We start from the raw sequence: 24632 nt of genomic DNA, 5'->3' as shown, positions 1-24632 counted from the left end.
TAACCCATACAGTGCACTGCATAATTATGGTGCTTGAAATGTTCCTTTAAACAAATGTGTATGAATATTTACAGTTTGCTTGCGATGCACAGACAGATTAAAACAATTTATGTTTCTTTCAAAACTTCATAAATGGTCATACCATGCTGCTGAGGTCACGGAGAACTGTATTTGTAAAAATAGCACATCCTCAAATCAAACAGCAACTTAAATTAAACTTAAAAGTAAATTTAAGGCAATACTAACCAGCTGAAGTAGACAGTCCTTAGATTAGTTTATTACCAAATCTAAAAACGATTTTATCAGGCATTTTGGTAGAACGGTATCCAGAAGACCTTTGTTTTATAGTATTGTGTCAAACTATAACATCCATATGTATGTATGCTGCATGTATCATCACGTCTCCGATACACAGGTAATCTGCATGTGGATATGGATTTGGTTAAGCATGCTGTAATCAGGCTCCCAATTCTCAAACAATTGTCAAGTGTTTTGAGAATTGGAATGTCTAACCACAGTCTATTCTGCTTCTAGCAGCCCTGTAAAGAAGATGCAAAGTTCTGAGTCTTTGGCCAAGATTCTGGAATGCTTTTAATGATGCTGATCTTTCTACATTTTGTGCTATACAAGTCACTTAATCTTCTATATCTCGTACAATCCTACCTATTTTTCTTTAAATTGTTTACCTTGAATGATGACTAGCATACACAACACTTACCTCTGTGATGGTGAATTATATCATTCTCACTAGGTGTAGGCCAATGTGGTGTGTCTAGCTCATTTTTTCCTCTGTGGTTTGTCTTCTCAATAGGGATGTTAGTAGGCTCTGGTATATACATCTCTGCAAAACAAATAAAAAATGGGAACTATCAAGACACCACTGGAAATCACATTACTGAGGTCTACATTTTCAGAGTAGCATACTCTTGGAGACACCTTTATGATCATATACCTTAAACTAGATAATTAAGATAAGAATTTGACATCTACAAGACTTTCTAAATTGACTACTGTTGTGAATATATAATTAATTTTAATGTTTTTCCCTTTGTTTCCCTCTGTTTTTATCACTATATGACTGTATATATTTGTATTTATTTTGTATTGTATTAAGATTTAAAATACTCAAAGATTATTAAAAACAAAGGTGTCAATAAGAAACTCTGATGCAGCACCTTTTGTTTATTCTTGTATCTCAAGAGAAAGTGCACTTCATTAATGTGCAAAAAGTGTGAAAACATAATTAAGAAGAGCTGGGAAACTACCTGGACACATGGGGCAGCAGCTCCCTTCAACGTTCATGGGCTCCACACAGGGCAGTGGAGGACAGCTGACAGTGGAGCAGAGAGTTTGGCCTTGCAAACAGTAACAATGTGTGCAGCTGTCGATATCCCATCGCTCCTCGTCTGCATATGTTTTGCCATTGAAATGGCAAACAACTTTCTTTGGTATTGTATCTTCTGTAGAAAACAAGAGGTATGTTCCAAATGTTTTTGTTTTTAAACACAAGATGTTTTTCTTTAACAAGATTTTATATTAAAACAAAACAATATCTTACAAGCAATGTCTCAATTAACTTGTTGCAAAGACTGTATAGTGAAAGCTAATTTTTAAACACAATTCAAACAGCACAGCTGAGACTTACTGTGTGCCAAAAAAATGCCTTCTACATTATTTTATCACACAGACTGAGAATAGACATGTCTCGGAAACAAAGCTTTGTAACGAACATAAACAGATCAATGTAGCGCAATGTAAAAGGAAACATACCATGTAAAAAAACACATATAAGTATTGTATACAGGGTCAGCCTGGTCTAGCTGAATATACAGGTTAATTGTAGAAACACTCAAAAATTGGTAATGTTTCTATCAAATGACGTTTATCTGACTGTATGTTCAACAATATGCCACCAGCTACAGATATGTATTAGGTAAGGTCATGTGACATAAAGTGTATATATGTTACTATAGTTAAATCCATTGTTAAAAGCAACTTTGTTAAAAACAACACATATTGTTTACATTGTGACTATTTTCATCTAACCAAAGCATATCTATTGACATGAAATAATAGCCCTAATATCGTAGACCACCAGACATTGAGAACCAAATCGTGCAAGTAGCCCATCACTATGTATTCCCTCATAATTTTCTTAACCAATATATTTTTAATATTAATTGTACATTAAATTAAATAAATTGCTAAATAGTCATTGTTGAACTCACAGTGAAAAGTTAATCGAGTCTATTTATCTGCATATTTCTCTTTTGTCTATTACCTATTCTCCTGGTACTAACACCATATTTGTTACTTGGTATTTAATATGACTGACCTGAAAGCTAACCCTCTTAAATTAGTTTGACGCTGAAAGGCCAGCATTATTTTGCATGCTTTTGACTTATGCCAGTCTAATCTGTCCTTCAAGGATCTCTAAAGTTACCCAGACCACTTCATCTCACTAAAGAGGTATGGGTGCAGGGCCCTGTACTTTTAAGCCAATAATGTAAAACATTGCCGTTTTGTGAACAGTCAGTTCTTGAATTTCATGTGTTGGAAGCAGGAAAAATGGGCAAGTGAGTGACTATGACAAGGGCCAAACTGGGTCAGAGCATCTCCAAATGGAAAGTCTTGTGGGGAGTTCCCGGTATGTAGTGGTTAGTACCTACCAACAATGGTGCAAGTAAGGACAACCAGTGAACCAGCGTCATGGTCATGGATGCCCAAGGCTACTGTAGCTCAAAATGCTGAAAAGCTTAATGCTAGCCATGATAGAATGGTGTCAGAACACACAGTGCATTACAGTTTGCTGCCTATGGGGCTGCATACCCCCAGACCAGTCAGATTGCCAATGATGAATCCTATCCACCACAAAAAGTGCCTTTAATGGGGACGTCAGCATCAGAACTGGACCATGAAGCAATAGAAAATGGTTGCCTAGTCTGACAAATCATGTTTTCTTTTAGATCAGGCGTGTGTGCTTTGTTTACCTGGGGAAGAGATGGCAGGAGGCAGTGTTATGCTCTGGTCAATGCTCTGCTGGGAAACCTTACTTTGACACATACCATCTATTAGAGATTGTGGCAGGCCACTTACATCCTTTCATGGCAATGGCATTCCCTGATGGCAGTGGCCTATGCCAGTAGAATAATGCACCCTGCCACACTGCAAAAATAGTCCAGGAATGGTTTGAGGAACATGACATCTGTGTTGCCTAGGCCTCCAAATTCCTGAGATCTCATTCTGATTGAGCATCTGTAGGATGTGCTGGAACAACAATCCATGTAGTACTGGATCCATCCTCGTAACTTGCAGGACTTAAATGATCTGCTGCTAATGTCTTGGTGCCAGATACCACAGAACCCATTCAGAGGTCTTGTGGAATCCGTCCTCAATACATCAGAGTATTGGCAGCATGAGGGGGACCTACACAATTTTAGGCAGGTGGTTGAAATGTTGTGGCTGATCAGTGTATTATAATTTGTATATGTCTCACTCCTATCCTTAGAAGCAAAATTGGGAGTGATCCATTCAAATCTAAACACGTAACCGAAGCCTGCTACTAGAATGAATAATGTACCATTATTCTATATCATGAAGATGCCCAGCAAATGTTGAAAATATAAAAATGTACTGCTGGTAAATGAATCAAAAGGTAACTACTAACTACTGGCAGATACCATAATTCTGAGGAATTAAACTGCAGTTTAGATAAAGTGTTCTTTTAAATTGTAATATATTTCAAAAGTAGAACCATTCTAGGAATCAGAAGAATGCAGATTCATAGCCATGAAAAATAATTTACATTTACATCAAAGAATCTGAAGTTGTTTATTAACCCTAATTATATAGTCATTCAAATTCTAAGACTCTGCACAAGCTAAATGGTTACCTTGTATTTGCTATTAATATACAAATCCTGATACATAACTACAGGAGGGGCATTCTAAATAGCCACTAAAAGAATATAGCATGCTTCAGAAAATATAGTGTTAACTTTAAGAGAAGTGGCATTAGCAGTTAATTCTTATTGATGTTGGGAAGCAGAAGAAACACTGACTTTCTGAAACTAGACAGCCTGGTTCACTTGATCCATGGGTATAAATTACAGAAAAAACAAGTTCGACAGAACTGTGATACCCTACTTCTGAATAGCAAAATGGAGAAAATATAATTCTTACTTTTACAATGTAGACCACAGCATTCATTTCATTATTCATTTATAAAAACCAGGACAATAAGGTAACATAATCCATTTGGATATAATTAGAGGAAGAACTAAATATAATATAGATTTCATACAAACAAAATATTTACAGTGTAGCGAGAACATATTAAAATGTTTATATAGATATATATATATATATATATATATATACATATACATATACATACACACATAGCTATCATATGTACCGGCAGAAATATGGAGTGAAGTCTGAAGCACAATGCTTGTCTGTGCTCATTTGCAATGAAACTCTGGCATAGTTGTTGAAATATGATTTCTCGTTTCTATACCCAAGTTTTGTCTCCTCCATATCTTATTTTGGACTTTAAGAAGTCTTCGTTGGGTTTCTCAAAATCCAAAATGAGATATGCAGGTGATGCATAAGAGTAATGTTTATATATATATATATATATATATATATATATAAGAATAGTAAAACATAAGTTAGTTTGAATATATCATGATAACCTTTAAATCCACTATTATGATTATTTTATACAGTACAAGAAATCATTGCACTAAATAAAACCAGTATAGGATATTCATTTTCTTTTGTTTTTTTGTTTTTTAATGCCAGCTATTTACTAGTAATTTACATAATATACAGCCTGGTATGCAAGAATTTTAAAATGCTCCTTCTGGCAAGTTAATGCTAGATAGAGGAAAGAGAGCGTTGTGGTATTCATATGCCGAATATACAAGCCTGCTTTGTTGCGCGAAAAAAAAAAAAAAAAAAGACACAGAGGGATTACCAAGTATGTGAAAATATTTACTGCTTTAAACCATCAAAGACAAGAAAAGTGCCTCTGGTCTCTTATGAATTCAATCTATGGGACTGGAGTGTATTTGTGAAACCGTACAAGAACATGGTTATTACAAACTCTAACCTCCAAGCCACATATACTGGCTAACACCACAATCAATACCTAGTAGGGAGTAATCCCCCAGCATGATCTAGATAACAACTGTTACCATCTCAACTTTCAGTGGGGTTTATTGCTAATGACATGTTCTAACTCTTGGACTTCAGCCATGACATGGAAGGTGAGTTTTTCTTTTTTTCAGCCTAGTAATCACTGATTATTTTTTAAAGAAAGAAAAAAGAAACAAAAATAAAGTCCCAACTACGGAGACATGCATCCCGTTTGAAAGCATCATCAGTAAGAATGTAATGACATAACTCTTTATGTCAGTCTCTATACAAATAAAGGAACACTCCAAGCATGATACCCACTACATTATTTTGTAGTGGTTAGTGTTCCAGGAGTGCCCTCACAGTTTCCAATTGTTACATGGGATCCACTGGTTGGTTGTCAAACTTTTAGAAAACAGTTTGACTACTTGCATTGGAGGGACACAAGGGCACTGGTGGCACCATAACAATTATAATTTACTAGGACTCTCAGGGTGTTGAGCAGGGTCGTCTTTAACGTAGGGCAAACGGGGCAGCTGCCCTGGGTCCTGTCCCTGCTGGGGGGCCCAAGACAGCTGCTCCGTATGCCCTCTGCCCACAAAGTATTGGGGCCCATCGGTGGGCCTGTGTCAGCAGGGGCCCGGTCGGGTGCTGTGGCGCTTTAACAGCGTGACCGGGCCCTTGCTTTTCGGCAGCACTGGGAGGAAGTGACCGCCGCGCGTCACTTCCTCCCACAGAAAAAGGAGCCGCAGGAAGGAGCTGTTCAGGAGGGGGCCAGGCCGAGAGAGAGCGAGAGCTTAACTCCCAGCCACCCCACTGGACCCAAGGGAAGCCACCCTCCAGGAAAAGGTAAGAAACTGGAGGGTGGTTATCAAATTTTGCATAGTGTGTGTGTGTGTGTGTCAGTATATATGTATGTGTGCATGTCTGTATGTGTGCCAGAATGTCTGTCAGTGTGTCAGTATGTCTGTATGTGTGTTTGTCTCTCAGTGTCTGTGTGTATGTATGTTTCAGTATGTCTGTCTGTGTGTATGTGTGCCAGAATGTCTGTCAGTATGTCTGTGTGTGTGTGAGTCTGTCAGTGTCTGTGTGGTTCAGTATATATGTGTGTTTCAGTATGGCTGTCTGTGAGTGTCAAAATGTCTGTGTGTGTGTATGTCTGTCAGGGTCTGTGTGTATGTGTGTTTCAGTATGTCTGTCTGTCTGTGTGTATGTGTGACAGAATGTCTATGTGTGAGTCTGTCAGTGTCCGTGTGGTTCCGTATGTCTGTGTTTGTCAATATGTCTGTCAGTGTATGTGTGTTTCAGTATGTCCATCTGTCTGTGTGTATATGTGCCAGCATGTCTGTCAGTGTATCTGTATGTCTGTGTGTGTGAGTTCGTCAGTGTCTGTGTGGTTCAGTATGTCTTTGTGTATGTGTGTTTCAGTATGGCTGTCTGTGTTAGTACGTCTGTCAGAATGTATCTCTCTATCTGTATGTTGTCCATTTGTGATTGTGTGTGTATCTGTATGTGTCAGTGTTTGTATCTGTATATCTGCATGTGTGTCAGGTTGTGTATCTGTGTGTCTGTATGTGTGTCAGTGTATCTATATGTAGTCAATGTGTGTACCTTTGTATCTGTATGTATGTCAGTGTTTGTATCTGTGTGTGTGTGTGTGTCAGTGTCTGTGTGAATCTATATGCGGTCAGTGTGTATCTGCATGTGTGTCAGGTTGTGTATCTGTGTGTCTGTATGTGTGTCAGTGTGTGTGTCTGTGTATCTATATGTAGTCAGTGTATGTACCTTTGTATCTGCATGTATGTCAGTGTTTGTATCTGTGTGTGTGTGTGTGTGTGTCTATGTGTGTGTCAGTGTCTGTGTGTATCTATATGCGGTCAGTGTGTATCTGCATGTGTGTCTAGTAGTGTATTTGTGTGTATCTATATGTAGTCAGGGGGGCCAAAGTAAATGCTTGCCCAGGGTTCAATCAAAATTAAAGACGGCCCTGGTGTTAAGTTCTATCTTTCTAAAACATTAATGAAAGTGCATAAAAAAATAACTAAATCAAAAACGTCAAGGCAAAAACAAGAAACTGCAAACCTGCTCATCTCAGGTTTATAGGCTATATATTCATTAATTCAGACATACATAAAGATACTTGTCAAGTCAACAGAATATGTAATCCAGTTTTTATTAGTCTGTCATTTAGAGTCATTTTATCTTGTGCCATATCAATTGCATTTTAAAATATTTGCTTGTTCATTCATTTCTTAAGATATTTGGCTAGCACAATTCACAGAGAAAACTGTGAGCAGATTAACACCAGACCGAACTAGCCAGATTCTATATGTACACAGAGCAAATACAGCACAGGTTGACACATATTAATTACTAATAAGATTCAAAAATCCACACTGATCAACAATAAAATGCTTTACCCAGAACGTGAATTTTGATTAAACTGATGCGCTCTACTAAGGAACTTGGAGGTGCGGATGTCCTCGTAATAGCAAGTTTTGGCAGAAGGCCAAAGCAGAAACAATAAATAGGACAGGGGAAAAAATAGAATGAATCAGGAGAAGGAAGTCCCTAACATGGTATTGATGTAGTGCTCTGAATGGATCTCAGCATGTGGTAAGCAAAGTATTGTGGTATTTCCTTTGCTGATGTTAACACTCTTTCGAGGTCCACCATAGTGACAGCCTCATCACTACAGACAATATATATCAGAATGACACAAAGGCATTCCACTGCTAGGGTTAAACGCAAATTTAAATTTGAATAAGCGATTTTCAGAAGTATTTCACCACTGCTCGTTCCAAAATATCCTTAATTTCATTCATAGGTAAAATCATCCATATGACAGACAGTGGAAACAGCCCCCAGCTTAGCGTAGCCACTATAATCAATTTAAATTTTGGAACAAGCAGTGGTGAAATCCTTCTGAAGGTGACTTTATCACACTTACTAGCATTGCAGATACCAAGCAGACTGAGCTTCTAGCAAGCAGTTTGTTTAAATATGTGCATCAACACTTTATACTGAACATTCTCTTCTAGCTTTCCTCCAAGCGCCTATTTGTGTTGCCACTATTGTCATTTTTTTTTTCTTTAAAAAGCATCTGTGCAAAATAATTCTCATTATAAAAAAAAAATCTGTATAAAATGTTGTCATTCTCAAGGCATATTTATTTTTGCCTTTGAGGGGGTGAAAATCTATTTTTGCTCTGCAGTTTTCCACGACATATATCATGCTGCATTAAATGGCTGCAGATCTCTTCTGACTCTGATGTGGTAAAAACCATGTGCACACCAGGTTCACGAACGTAGGATCCAAGTTAAAGGAACACAGCAGCAAAACATATGTTAGAAACAATGCATAATTTAGACTACACTAAGATATGCTGCATTTACTATTTTTTATTACAAATACTGTTCCGCTTCTGACAACCCCCACTCCAAGTCTGTATACTGTATGCAATGGTACTGCTGCACAAGACATCATCATGCAAAGTTGTACCAAGTTGCAAAAGCTTTGTCATACCTTGAAATGATGTAGCCATGGTGTGTATGGCTATGATGGCTTGAAAATAATGAATGGAACCACATGCAAGATTACTAAGGCAAAACAGAAGCTATGTTTGCCCAGCCTAACTTGCTTCATTGATGGTTTTTAAAAGAAAGGTATGACTGTCACAAGCTCTTCTTTCCGTGGGTTTATGTGATATGCTTAATACTAATATTAAAAGTTATGGAAGCACTCTAATTGACTGATTTACGAGTATAGAGCAAGCTCATCTCACAAACTTCAAATTATGGGGTTTTGCAGCTTCCACAAGTGTTTCTGTATGATTGGACCTTACCCCGCTGCTGTAGTGTCAGAAGGAGGAGTGGAAGGTAGTGCCAGGTTTTGAATTACAGGCAACACATTGGTTTTATTGTTTTGTGTGTGTGTGTGGGGGGGGGGGGGGGGCAGGGAGGGGAGGGGGGTAGGTAGAGCATAATGCTCATTAGGGCATTATTTATTTTAAAAAGTGAATGCATTTAAAAGGGTTGGAATAACCCTTTAAGTGTCTTCATTGTCATATCAACATCAGAATCTTGATAACGGTATTATTTAGATTATGATTCAAAAACATAAGAAAGGGAAGACTGACGGAGATAATTACATTTTACTATAAATTATATGCAAATTGATGCTTTGGCTACAAGAGACTTTAAAATGATTTGTGTGCGGGGATGCTCCAAGATATATATGCCTGATATAAATTGTCTGTCTCAGAGGTCGGGAAATTAAGCCATAGAGGAAATGTCTTGTTGCCTGATCTCTGGGGTAAGCCTTTATTTAGTGGGATAGCTAGGGGTAGCTCTGGCCACATTTGGTTACTTTTGGACAGGCACCTTTCACATTGTTTTTGCTCTGTGGAAGAGTAAAATTTTAGGTCTTCAGTTCTCTTGGTAACTTAAATGATAAAATGTGTATTGCTGCAGAATATGTTGATATTATATATAAAGTAATAATCATAATGTGCACATAAAACAGCAGAGACAGTTACGGTATATGTGTCTGCTTTGTCCTCTCCCATGTATGTTTTTCATTGTAACTTCCCCATTGAGTAGGATAGTCTAACACTTGCCCTCAGCTTCTGGAGGAATATTGTGCACAGCAATATAATAAATGTAGTGTCCCAGTAGACACTTGGAAGCATCCAAAAGGGTCAGTGACTGATAATACAACCATGGGCTGTATAGTTTCAAACTTTTGGGTATCACCAGCATGGCGTTGGTTCTGACCTCGTTTTTAAAGTCTTTCTGTCAGCATGTAGCTAAGAATGAAATAACCTGTGGGAGATCAAGCAAAATAAAACTGTTGTAAAAATGCAAAAATGACGGTTATGCATCAACATATGTCAAGTCAACGTCCCACTTTTTGTATTGACAGTGGATTAACCGTAAGAATTAGATTGAGTTGTAAATCAAAGAAAATAACACACTATAGAACACCTTTGGAATAACAGTATCTTAATATGTTTAGAGGATGTGACCCTCAAAAATTATCAAACAATACAAGGGAAGTAAGATATCCTGCACAGATGCTTATCTCACAACATTAATCTCGTAAAATTGTAAAAGAAAAACCACTAGATGGTGCTAAAGTCATTAAAAATAACCAAATTGTGATCTCTAAATTACATGGACGCCTTCAAATAGGAGCTGAGACAAAGCAAAACAGGTATCCACTATCTACAACTCTAACATTAATCACGTACCCTGATATACGCTAAACAACTATTATACTGAATTTTAGCGTATTATCTTCCGTCTAAAGGTCTTACAATCTTGGCTTTTGCAGCTTCCTTTCTTTGTTGCAATTTACAATGTTGTAATCACATTCTCTATGCTTCATTGTCCAACTCTGTTACTATATTTTACAAATAATACTTAAATTATTGGCATCTACTACACCCTATACCAGATAGACTGCTTAAGAAATAATATTAATGATGATAAAGTAAAAAATAGTAAAAATATATATTTGGAAGTGGTTGGCTGAACATTCCCATGTGGAGCCTCACATCAATGTATATGTGGTTACGTTGCCGTTTACAAGGGTCTAGCTCTCTTGTATCCATATTACGCTCTTTATATACTATATAAGATCATATTTTTGCCTTAACAGGTCATTTTCATGTTCCACTGAGATTCTAAAGGAGAGCGTTGAGAGATGTTTCCTGCAGCATTTCCGTTTAAACTTGCACAGTAGTGATGCCCCGAACAGTTCGCCGGCCAACACGCACGATGTTCGGTCCGCCCCCTATTCGTCATCATTGAATAAACTTTGACCCTGTACCTCACAGTCAGCAGACACATTCCAGCCAATCAGCAGCAGACCCTCCCTCCCAGACCCTCCCGCCTCCATGACGAATAGGGGGCGGACCGAACACGCTATGTTCGCTGGCGAACTGTTCGGGACATCACTATTGCACAGTACTTAGAATGTACATCAAGCCGGGTATGTTATCTTACCTATAGCATCAATAGTCAACAAAGTTGACCAGATAACTCACGTAACCCTTTAAGAAAACTGTTTTCCAATTCAGGTTCAAGAACCTAAGTGTGCCCACTGATAAATCTGGGAAAGAAAATAAAGCAAGATAAATATATACCTTTCCCACAACTTCCAGAGATTTAGTGAAGATTATGAATATATTAAAATGTGTTCTCTTTGCTTTGTTTGAGGCTGATATTTCAGTTTAACTTACTCCTCCTTCATAGCAGCTACCTCATTATAACTCAGAACTGTCAAAGTCCAGCCATTCAAATGAATGGCATTTCAGCCAAACTGCAATTATATTTCACTGGATCAATTCTAACTCACATCTCTGAAACAACTTGCTCACTAAGAGAGTCAAAATTCCAGCACACAAAACTCTTATTATTTCAGTTATATTAACTTCATTTTTAAGTGGCTTTTTATTTGATATAGACTTCAGATTTAGCTCTGACTTTCCCAGCAATAGGAACTGAATACGGTACCCCAGCTGGATAGAAACATAAGAATATAATCTCTGTTCTCACTTCAAAAAGGCCAAAATACGGTTTGACAGGTATATAGCCCCAGTCAGCTTCCACATCTGCCACTGTCTGGCCTATTTTGCTGATGCTTGAATGACTTTCAAATGACTAATCTAAGTCGGACAGGAGGCTACTTTATTTCTCGTGCTTTACTCTGCACTAAAGAAGAAAACAAACAAAATGCATTCAAAAAAGCCATCAATACCCATCTATCTCTAGCACAAAGACAGACTTAACAGAATCAATAGCAATTGTTAACATGTCACATTTACTTTCTAACCCCTTATAGTGGTAGCCTTTAAATTGACTAAAATGCATTCAGGCCACTGAAGAGCTTGATTACTTTCAAAAGTGGGTTCTGAGGTTGGTCTAGAACATTGTACAACTATGTCAACAATCCTACAGAGTTTTCCAGGGACCACTTTCACACTATATTTCAATACTCTATATAAAAGTACTGTCATATCAATGGTCTACTTGGAATTTTAGCTTATCTTTTGTGCTAGTTGGTCTAATTTCACATTTTGTATAACAAAAAGTTAAATTCACGAGAAATGTAAGAACTTTAATATTAACATTATAAATAAAAGAGTTCATATTTTCCACCCTTGTGAGGTATGAGACATACACATTGTATGTGCACACTGCAAAAAGACTGCAAATGACTGCATGTGCTTACACACTACGTATAGCAAGAAGATCTGTTGAACAGCAAAAAAAAAAAAAAACTAGCTCTGCCTTCTTCCTAGTCAGCACACATGACCACTTCCTTGATACTCTGGCTGACTGGAAGGGGAGCACATCAGAGCTAACCTCCAAACATTAACACAATTAATTATTTTTTTCATTTTTTTAAAGAAAACAATTAAACTAAAACTTTAAAAAGTATGTAAAGGTAAATGCTTGCAAAAAATAAATTCATTAGAAACATAACTGTATGCAAATAAATCAATGTAACCATCAGAATACATAATATGGTACTACTTCACATAATATGGTACTACTGTCTTCACTTCTTCATATTTTTTCATTGCTCCTTCTAGCATGACCTGTTTCTCGAAAAACAAGAACCATCTATGTCTGGTGTACATGGCTATATCATGGTACTAGTGCTACAATCATCCCTAGCGTTTTTAAAAATGAACATGTTATCCACAGATCGTGTGGATGACAAATTGACATTTAGGTAGCCATAACATTGTGACGTTTAGGTAGCCATAACATTTAAACATCGTGCTAACATAATAGACAGCATATTTAGAGAATAAAAGATGCGCATACTTGACATTTTCTCCTTACGTAGCATGGTGTCATGGAAGGTTGGAGCAGATTTGCATAAAGCCCCCCAATTCAATAATGTAAACACCATCAGATGATGCCTAGCTATTAGAAACACAACATCATTTGTTAAGCTGCCTTGGGCCCCCATCAATTGTTGAGTTGTGTTGCGCTCCACTATCCACTAGATATAGCCTTTGCAGCTATGCTAGCAGAAGTCCACCTGCAAAGAGGTAAAACCTAGGAAGGCCTATGTAATTAAAAGCTTTAAACAATAAATAAATAAATAAACACCTTCAGGATTCTGGGGATATTATAGTACAATACTGGAGGTCTCTGGAACCGGATATGTTCTCTTAATCCACACTTCATCTTTATGTATCTTTTATGCTGCATGTTTTTTAGTACAAGGCTTAGTTTTCCTTTTCTACAAGGGCAGCTCTGAGAAATGCATTTATCATTCTGAATGATATTGATTTAAGATATATTCACTGAAAACAGCTGCTTACGTTCAGTTATCACCATTAATTCAGCTCTATCCTGACTAAACTTGGAGATTAATTTTCTTCTGAACGGCAATTCGTCCAAATTTGGGCTGATTTCACTTAAGCCACTCCTCTGCTATATCATTGTTTGGAGAGGGCTGTACTCACCCTCCAGCCGTCCGCGGTCCCCTCCTCCACGTGGGCTCGGCGAGCAGCATCCCTCCAGCCTCGGATGCCGCCCGCGTCTTCCTCCACGTCCCCCCAGTGGCAGCATGCATGACTCTGCACGCTGGGAGACCGCCCAAGATATGACACACCGGAACAGTCACCTGACCCGGCGTTAAAGGCACAGTGCCTCAATCACAGTGGGAGGTTTAGAAATTATCCAATCAGAATTAACCTGATGGTTTAAATACTTACCTTTCCTGTTCCTCCCTGCCCTGTTGTGGTCTTTGCTTACTAGTATTGATACTGAACTTGTGTTTTCTGGTTACGTACTCTCTGGCTTGTTAATCTGACTTTGTGACTTTCTCCTACCCTTTGACCTCGGCTTGTTTCTCGTTATTCTGTCTTCTGGTTCCCCTTACTCGGCTTGTCTCCTGACTATTCTTTGTGTGCTTAGCCCGGCCACTCTAAGGTCCGGTACCGCACCTTTTCTGTGTGTGTGTGTGTTAGCGTGTTGGGTTCCCCGAATCGTGACAATAACTCTCACTAGATTTGGGTTGATTGTCATATGTATGTCTTGCTGCAGCAGTAATAGGGGCCCCCATTCTGCATGATGTCAGTCAAAAGGTGCATTAAGGAGAATAATGTATGAATGAGTTCAGCAAGTGCTCAAAACATGGTTTGAAAACATTATGGGCATGTTGTAATAATGGCCCAAACACATAATATATGTATTTTGTGGCTAACAACCTCATATTAAAAAGAGAAAAATCCTGTGTCACACAGGTTTCTCATAATCTCATAAGCGAAGAAAAACAGAAAAACGGAAGGTAAAATAAAGTGACTGTGTGCTAGATGTACAATTAAATAGAATGCACAGTTTGTGAAGAAAAGTAATAACATTAAGCTTTAAAATTACTGGGATATTTCAATTTAAATTAAAGAATATGTTGTTAGTGGGAACTAAATGGCAACCTTCACAATCTGTGCATGTTTAAACATATAATAATGTTACTATGTAACTGCTCCATTTATCGCTCATATTATTAAATGGCACTGCAAATAAAGCTGGCACAGTTACAATTATTCTCTAAGGTACATGTTCGATCAGCTTGAAAGATAACATTCCAAAAATCCTCACTGATGACATTGTAGCTTTTTGCCTGAAGCTATAACACATACACCAAAGTCCGCATCGTCTTCGCAGGTACAGAGGATAAAAAAAAAAATTATAAAATCAATAGCCACTCAACATTTCTGAGCAAAGCAAAGCAGTTTATTATGTATATTGATTTGCCATTTCGATCCATATTGGACTATCGTCTTGGAACCCTGAAGACAATCTAATATGGAGTTAAATGCTGTATCAATGTAACTAATACACTTCATTACTTTCTTTTTCAATGTTATTACATGAGGTTGTCCCAAGTCAATGTACACAATAGTAAATTACAATTACAGCTACTGTACATTTGGTAATCCTGTTTAGAAGAACATCAACCTGAAAAATGTACAGTGTTTTTAAAGTTGAAATAGGGTATTCTGTAAGAAGAGCTATGTTTAGAAAAATGTGTTTCTTAAAGGTGCAATCTAAGCATTACAACCACTATAGGCTGAAGAGCATAGGAGCTTTTGGTGCCACTGTTTGGTCAAACTACTTTGCAACAATGGGCTCTGTGTGACACCTGAACTGTCCTGGTTTAATACTGTGGAATTTCCACTTCTATATCATTATAATCAGTTCTGTTAAGCATACCCAGGAATGAAAAGCCAGCGGTGCGGTTAGCCATCAATAATATTGTTAATTTGGAAGTGTAAATTCCACATTGCCAAGAAAACTAGGGAATTTGCGCAAACTGCTCCCAAAGGGTGACATAAAAGCAATTTGAATGTTTTACAATGGTCAAATCCTGATGAAGCTGAAACTCTGAAAAAGTCTTGAAAACTACTGGTCCCCATCCAACTTGACACACTGGACACACTTGCTGGATCAAGATGCACAAAGTAGAATTTGTATTTACTTATTCCACAAGACTCACTTCTGTAACTGTAGCCACAGGTGGTTGAACGAAGTATTAAGAAATTCACCGTGAGATCACATCAAGAGATTACATTTTATGACAAAAGAAGGCTGAAACCATGTAATATTTGAAATGGTTGTGCAGAAACCTAGTTAGTCTATGTTAAAAGCTAAGTGCTTTAAGGCCAGATGGTAGCACGTTGATTGTCTAAAGTTGCAGGAAATCAGGGGATACAGAAAAAAAAAATCTTTATCAGGAAGCTTCCAATCTAAAGCTTCACTTCGAATGGAGGCATTTATACAAATTAATTAACAGATATGAACAATAATAATGACCGACTGGACATGTAATTTACTGGTGAATGCACAATTGCCTTGCTGAATATTTTATACAACAGACAATAGCAGCCCTTTCATCTGGAACAATAAATACATTACCTCTGTAAATTACACATTAATAATACCAGCACAGCCCAGCTGTGTTTAGAAACACAATTGTCTAACAGTTAATGTATCTGTCAGACAACTGATGTTTTACAGGCAAAATACATGTATAGGGCCCATTTCAATTAAATTTTCAATATTTTGACAGTACTACAATTTTACAATATGACAGGAGGCTTGATATTTTGCATAGTCTGTCTTTAGTATCTCCACAGCTGCAAATAAACGCATTGAAAAAAAAAAGAAACAATCACAAGAGAGTTGGATGTACATGAGTTATAATGACCTAATCACTTCCTCTGTCTTTGCTGCTCCATCAAGTAGACTGGTCAGAGTATTACCCCTCTTCATTACTTTATGTTTCTATAGCCTTATATTTTTTTTTATATACTTTGCTGTATGTTCTTGCTGTGCTTTTGTACTGTGTACATCTGTGTTTTTTCCCATTTTATTTTTTGTGTTTCTACCTTTTTCTTGGTTTCTGCCCTCTCCCCTCCATGCTCTCACTTTTTTGGGGCTTGAGGGGCTTTTGGGTCTTACTGGGGTTGCATGTTAATGTTGAATTAGGCCATTTATTTAAGCTGTTTAAAGGGATTTCACCTATAACCTTGTATTAACTATTAGAGTGTGGATTAGTGCTCTCTGTCAGGACTGTGGCCTGCACTCAAGGGTTAAGCCCCCTACTGTATTTATACTACACTGTGCTGCTGAATGGAGGCATGATGTTGCAGCCTCTGTTAACTACTGGACAGGATTTCCAGGACATACTGCTTAAAGGACTTTCTCCCATTCTCCCATAACCTTGAATTAACTGTTTGAGCACAGATTAGTGCTCACTGTCAGAGCTGTGGCCAGCACTCAAGGGTTCATACTCTGTGCACCTGGGGTGAACCCCCCTTCTATATATTTTATATGTTACTACACTGTGCTACTTAGTGGAGACATGCTGCTACAGCCTCTGTTAACTGCTGGACAAAATTTCCAGGAAAAAATCTTGACACACAGTGTGTATCTGTGTGTCAAGGTGTTTATCTATTTGTCACTGTGTGTGTATCTGTGTTTGTTTGTTTGTGTGTGCATTTGTTTGTGCCAGTGTGTGTATCTGTGTGTGTATCTGTGTTTGTTTGTGCCAGTGTGTGTGTCTGTGTGTCAGTGTGCATCTGTATGTGCATATGTATCTGACACACAGATACACACACTGGCACACAGATACACACATTGGCACACAGATACACACACCTTGACACACAGTGTGTATCTGTGTGCATGTTTATGTATCTGTGTGTCAAAGTGTGTGTATCTGTGTTTGTATGTGCCTGTGTGTGTATCTGTGTGTCAGTGTGTATATGTGTGTGTGTATGTATGTATCTGACACACAAATACAGACACACTGGCACATAGTGGCACACAAATACACACACTGACACACAGATACGCATACTGAAAGATACACACACCTTGACACACAGATACACACAGACACTGACCCACACACACACACTGACAGGTACACACAGACACATACACACATGTTTACATTTGTTGTTCACTTACCTTTGTTCTGCAGGAGGATCTTCAGTACTGCTGGCTAAGGTTGGTGTGCTGCTCCCTCTCCCCCACCAGGCGGCGCACTCTGTCAGGGAGGAAGTGCTGTCACTTCCTCCCAGCATTCAATACTACAGGGGTTCGGTTGCGGTTTTAGAGAACTGCGGCGCCTGACCGGACCCCTGTTTAGTGATACCTATCGGGTGGACCTAAGTGCTTGGGTCAGCTGATGGGCAAATCACTGCGGAACCCCAATTTTGTTCTCCCGGAACACTAATTGGGAAACGCTGGCTTAAAGGAATATCTCCCATAACCTTAATTTAACGGTTTGAACACAGGTTAGTGCTCTCTATCAGGGCTATGGCCTGCACTGAAGGGTTTATACCCTGTGCACCTGGGGTTATACAACACTGTGCTGCTGAGTGGAGACATGCTGTGCTGCCTCTGTTAACTGCTGGACATGATTTCCAGGACACACTGCTTAGATGACTATCTCCCATTTTCCCATAACCTTGAATTAGCGGTTTGATCACAGATTAGTGCTCTCTACCAAGGCTGTGGCCTCCACTCAAGGGTTCACACCCTGTGCACCTTGGGTGAGTCCCCCTACTATATATATTACTACACTGTGCTACTATATGGCGGCATGTTGCTACAGCCTCTGTTAACTGCTGGACAGGATTTCCAGGATAAACTGCTTAAAGGAATATCTCCCATAACCTTGAATTAACCATTTGAGCACAGATTAGTGCTCTCTGTCAATGCCATGGCTAGCACTTAAGGGTTCACACCCTGTGCACCTCGGGTGAGGCCCCTACTTTATGTGTGCTGCTGAGTGGAGGGATGCTGTTGCAACCTCTGTTTACAGGGTCCCCAGTCTATTTTATTTGGCCACTGTTAAGATTACATCCCTGCAGGGGTTGCCTGCTGCTATGATAGTCTGGTCTGTTTGCCATGCATCCTGAAATTGACGACTAATTTGTGCCTTCTACAGGGTTATCCCATATCATGATAAATCTACCGGTCTACTTTTTTGGGTGAGCCCCAATTCTGTGTCACACAATTTGCCACTATGGAAGATTCTCTGGTTAAACCTGTGGAATTTCAGGTCACGATACACACAACGTTGGCTGCACTTGTGGAGAAAACACTCTCAAATGTACTGACAGGAGGGCCAGTGCCCTCACAGGTATTGGCCACTATGGGGTGGACATTGATGCCTGGGATGTCTCCGCTAAGGGGTCCCCCGATCATAGCGCCACTGGAATGGCAAAAACCAAACACAGTACAGCAACTCCGGTACCTGCCCTGACCCCACGGTTAGACCTATCCGCGGCTGAGAACTGCAACATTATCTGTCCATCATGGAACATAGGCACGCGGGGTCTGACGACGACTGGGGTTTGGAATTCACATATGACTCCGCATTCGTGTACAGGTTTTTCTGGATGTGCCCCAGGTAGCTGAGTGTGACGGTGCCTTGCACTCTACTGACCAAGAAGACACGTAAGTGATCCTGGATCCTACTGGTCAATGGCTGTGTAACCTACAACATCCGTCACCCACGTTCGAGACACTGGTCCCCTGTTGAACACCTGGCAACTTTATGCGCCTGTGGCTTTGCAAGCCTCTAGATAAAGATGTCCAAAACATCTTGCGGTCAGTCTGCCCATTCCCTTCTCTCCCAGACAGAGTGGCACAGACCTTGTTTGATCAGTGGATGATGACCTTAATGGTTCTGGGTGGCCGCGACCCCGCAAGGGAGTAAGGAGAGGTTTCAGAGACACCCAAGACAAATTGCTGGATTCTATTGAATACCTGACGATGCCAACACCACCTGGCAATGGGTTTACGATATTCGTGGATGGGCTCAGAGAGGTTTCTGTTTTGTCAGAAACACCAATGCCTCTCCTATGAGTTGCACATAGCAGCACTCCTCTGTATTGACGGATAGTTGGCGGATCTGGGCACCAAAACATTGGGACCCCAGGCACAAGGCACACTCTTTCCTGAGGGAGCTTATAACACATGTTTATGTTCCCGCTTCCCTCATCAAGACCCAAGCCTCAATGAAGAAGGTGTTACATGGTAACCTCCCTAGGGGGTGTTCTACAGGACTGGTCAACTGCGGGCCATGTTGCCAACCACTTCGGGCCATCTGACCCCTGTACCTCACTATCGCAAACTCTTTACCCAAAGTGGGTGAAAGACAACCTTCTGGTGCTCCAGATGATCGGACAGAGAACACGGAACACGCAGATGCGCTAGATCCCATTTTCCTCAGGTAAGCATCCCTAGGGTAGCAACAACTGTACTTTCTACAACGGCCACATGAAATACCATCGCTTCTAGGTGGAAGACATTCAAACTTAATAAGGAACCTTCTTCACGTAGACGACTGGCTTGCGAAACTGGATATAAAGACACGTCCTGTAGGTCCTTTTACACCCCTTTTGATGATGTGCTCTAAGTTTCCTGTGACGCAATCAACCTTGACACTTCACCTGCCTCCTCAGCTCGGATCTTTGGGGGCTTGATGAAACTACTGAAACCAGTGTTGGGGAATGTGTTGCGTTATTTACTTGGACGATATCCTTCTGTTCGGTTCAGAGAATTCAAGACTGCGTCAACATTCGCGATTCTCCGTGGTCCGGCTGGAATCATTGGTCCACTTCTTATGATTCGTTATCGACTCCGCGTCTTGCACACTGAAGCTTTCCCCTTCAAAGGTCTCCTCTATCCTCAAGGAAATTAACACGATCCTCCACTGCAGCAGCATGCCCCTCCACAAACTTACACGGCTCGTGGGCTACTGCCCTCCTCCATCCAGGCTATCTTACCAGACCTGCTATGTTACCGGGACATGCAGCGATTCCTGGTAAGGTTTCCTCAGAAGAACCCCTATGACCAACCGGACTTCGTTCTGGAGTCGGACACCAGCTTGTGGGGCTGCAGTGACAACCTGTGAGAGAGCACCTACGGAAGGAATGTGCAAAATTCAGGAATTCTCCCTTCACATTGAATGGAATTCAATTACCTGGAATTCTTAGAGGGGTCCTTCACTATCCGCAGACTGGTAAAGGAGTTCTCCATTTGTTGCATCCTACTCCAGATGGACAAAGCGTCAACAGTCAGTTATATCAATCATCTGGATAGAGCAAGCTTCCGTCTCCAATCAGACATCATGAAAGGCATCTTCGATTTCTGCCTTCCTCACAGGATATCCCCGAGGGTGCACTAACTCTTGGGGAGACACATCACAACACAGATTGGTTCTCCAACCTTCAGAGGGACCGGCAGAATTCAGTGTTCTTCAATTGGCTGCTGGATCCGCAGTGCACAGTGATGGCCGCATTCCTGCCAGTGCGGCCTCCCTGGGGGGGTGTGTGCTTTTCCCTCCTTCACAATGATTGCAAGGATTCTGTATCACCTCTATGTTCAGTGAGTACACCTTGTTTGGCCATCCTGCTGTGACGGAGTTAACCTTGTTTCCTGGACCTTCAGGGACTGGTTGGTGAGGATCTCCTCTTCCTACATTCATACCAGACTCTTCTCACAGACCCGAAGGGAAACCCACATCTTCTATTCCTGAAGGGTAAGCTGACCATGGTGGCCTGGACTCTTGGCAGATCTGCGGACTATTGCAGGCTGCTAGGGACCTCTTATGAGGCCACAGGGACGCGCCGATGCTACCTCTCCATCTGGGCATTCCCGATCTGGTTGGTGAACCTTGATCTATTATGTGGTGAGTTTGGACACCCTGGTCTGGGGACTTCCGATGGGCCAGGATCCTCTTGTGTACCAACTACCCAGTGACATCCACCTGCAGCTTATGGGATGTGGAGATAGTTTTTCTTTTGTCTACGAGACTGGGCATCTACTGACAGACTTTTATACATTGTCTGGTGTTTTCTGTCATGTACCGGAGGTTCGGGCGTTTGACGTGGAGGTTTTTCTTTATTTCCTGACGGTCTATGTCTCTCGTTGCACTATTCGGATTCTTCGTTAGTTTTCTATTCTCTTTCTCAGCGTTAAAATTGCAAAATATGAAGCCTCCTGTCATGTTGTAAAATTGAAGATTATACTAGCTTTTGTGTACTAATAATCTTAATTTTAGTAATGGCAGGAGGCGAGTATTTTCCCACCCTGCTTTGCTATCCCACCCTTTCTGTTTGCTTTCTTTATATGTATCACTGGTCTAACGTAGGTCGGGCTCTTAATGTTTGTGTTTGCATGGATGATTTTATTTCCACTGGTAAGGAATTGTCATTGGAGTTGTATATGATTGTTGTTCAGTTGTCAGATTGCAGTTTACAAATTACTACTATAGAATGATGTATTATGTGTGTTACTTGGATTTCCATGTTCATGACTATGTGTCTAAACCTGTCACACATTCTCTTTTCACTTTCATTTGTCCCTGAAGACATTTTGGTTGTTTGTGTGGAATTCACGGGAAGTTTGCTCCTTTGGATATTGGATTTAGGAGTTATTGTTATATGTTTGCTTCTGCTTGGTGTCACTTTCTGAACAGAGGAAGTGATTAGGTCACTATACCTCATGTACATCCTACTCTCTTGTGATTGGTTCTCTTTTTCTATGGAGCTAGCAAAATACTCACCTCCTGTCATTACTAAAATTAGGATTATTAGTACACTAAAGCTTGTATAATCTTCAATTATTACACAGGTAGGCTTGAGTCAATTTACTTGTACTCTACATCGATGCTTTCCAACCCAGCCTTCCAGACACACATTACGTCCAAGATTTAGGTGTTTTATACCTATTTTCCTATAGAGATTAATCATCAGGTTGTCTTGAAGAATGGGTTTGAAACCAATGATGTTTATCTTGAAGCATACAAGAGCATATTCTGTTTATAATTACAGCAATTACACAAATGGATAATAAGATAGCAAGTGCCGCGGAAAACTGATTTCCTTGGTTTGATCTTAAAGAGCATATTTAAGTCATCACTGCAAGACTTACATACCTGTTTGTGAATATTACAAAATCAGCTGCTACCATGGAGAAATCTATTTTTTATTTTTTATTTTTTTAAAGACTGGTTTTAAAGTTTCACTCCAGAGAGGTGTTTGTGACTTGAGTGCTGTTATTTTATCTTGTATAAAATGCGAATCTCCCAGAGTAAGTGAAAACAAAATAAAGCAATGGTAGTACATCATTGTGGAAATCTATTATTTAAAAAAAGAAAACCATTGTTAAGGTCACATTAAAATATGCTGACAGTAATTTCTAGTTATTAACGTTACCTATAGTAAGTGCTTCTGTCAAATGCCTAGAGAAAGTTCACACAGTACTCAAAACTAGATTTTATGTGCACTTTATATAGTTTCGTCCACCCGAAATGTGGGGTTTCTGTAGACAAATTGTTTTTTTTTTCTTTTTTTTGGACAGGCTAATGCAGTGTAACCCTTGACAGTTACAAAAGGTAGATTAACCATAATTACAGGATAAGCAAATGATAGGTCTTAGAATGAAAAGAGTGATTATATATAATTATATTGTTTTCAAGACTATGTATGTATTATTGTATTTTTTCCTGCATTCTACATCCCAGAGAAAACCTGAGACACAAACAAAACTTAAAAATCACAAAAAAAGTGTGAAAAGTATTAAGCTATATTTAAAAGGAGGACTTCCATTCTTAGATGATAAACACAAATTAATTTGGCGTGTATGTCCATGTACTGTGTCTGAATGTTTGTATGTTGGTGTACCTGTGTGCGTATGCAATGTCAGTATGCGTGTAAGCTGGTATTCTGTGTTCCCGTGTGCATGTGCTGTCAATGTTTTTCAGTGTTCCTGTGCGTGTAATACAAGGTGAGAATGAGTTCCATCTTAAATGCAGTGGTAAAGTGCAATTGCCATTTGTATAATTAGGTAGTGATCGTGAAACAGTTCTCGAGCGCATGCCGGTCATAAAGGGACTGCTCCCCGTTCACTCACTCTGAAATCGGAGGAGGAAACGTGTGGCAGAATGTTTGTAGGGACACTGATCCCTGACAAGAGTGACCTTACTTTAAACATTGTGAGTGTTTTTATAGCACACTATTAAATTTAGTATTTTACGAAGTACAGTATGCCTGCTTTGCTTTATGTTTTGCAGGTTCTGATTACTCAATTTCACAAACTCGTTTGAGGTTTTAGTAAATTTCATCACTGTGAGGATTGTATGTACCATTTCTGATTGTTCCTGTTAGGTACTATAACAGGGGTCAGCAACCTATGGCACATGTGCCATGCAGGACACTCAAGGTGCCTTTACACGGCACTCAAGGCTGCTAGAGCTTGGCCTATCAGGAGACACAATGGGACTTTAGATATTTGCTAGTGCAAACAGAGCTGTAATTGCAGGTGGTGAGGGACAATCCTCAATTTACACATTGCAACTTGTGAATCGGTATCTGCACTTTAGTAGAGCAGCCAGTATTTAGTATTTTATAGCTCCTGCCCTTGACCTGTACCTGGCCAGTCCAGGCCACACTGGACCAACAATGCTACATATATACAGAACTGCAGAAGATTTCTCATACTCATAATACACACAGACCACACACAAACACACGCACAATCCCCACAAACACAACGCCACTATTCTGTGGTGTAATTATTATTGGACTATTTGTATTGGTGGGATTTGGGGAGTGATCCTTATATAGAGGCTAGCCTGCATGTTTTTTTGCACTATTTCCCTTTACCGTTTTTATATTACCAGTGGATGGGTGGGTACATCATATTCTCACCTATTTCACTACACTATCACTGGATACATGGAGTATTAAAGGGACTTTCTAGATCCAGATCACTTCAGCTCATTGAAGTGGTCTAGGTGCACTGTCCCTGTCCCACTTAGTCATGGACTGTTAAACATTGCAGTTTTAGAGTGGACTGTTTACATTGCAGTACTAAGACAGCCAGTAGAGGCGCTTCCAGTATTTTCACAGACTTTAGGTCACATGACGCTGGACGTCCT

General features: G+C 39.7%; 1 protein-coding gene across 1 annotated transcript in view; it reads right to left on the bottom strand.

The window, feature by feature from the left end:
* CRIM1 (cysteine rich transmembrane BMP regulator 1) overlaps positions 1 to 24632 on the bottom strand; it is a 650317-nt gene that overhangs the window by 15149 nt on the left and 610536 nt on the right. Inside the window, exons 14-15 of the mRNA XM_063443119.1 lie at positions 1266 to 1460; positions 719 to 841 (exon numbers count right to left, since the gene is read on the bottom strand). Coding sequence (XP_063299189.1) covers positions 719 to 841; positions 1266 to 1460 — 318 coding nt within the window. The remainder of the gene's footprint in view (positions 1 to 718; positions 842 to 1265; positions 1461 to 24632) is intronic.

Source organism: Pelobates fuscus, chromosome 2 (genome assembly GCF_036172605.1).
Source record: "Pelobates fuscus isolate aPelFus1 chromosome 2, aPelFus1.pri, whole genome shotgun sequence".
NCBI lineage: Eukaryota > Metazoa > Chordata > Amphibia > Anura > Pelobatidae > Pelobates > Pelobates fuscus.
This window is presented reverse-complemented; position numbering and strand designations above follow the sequence as displayed.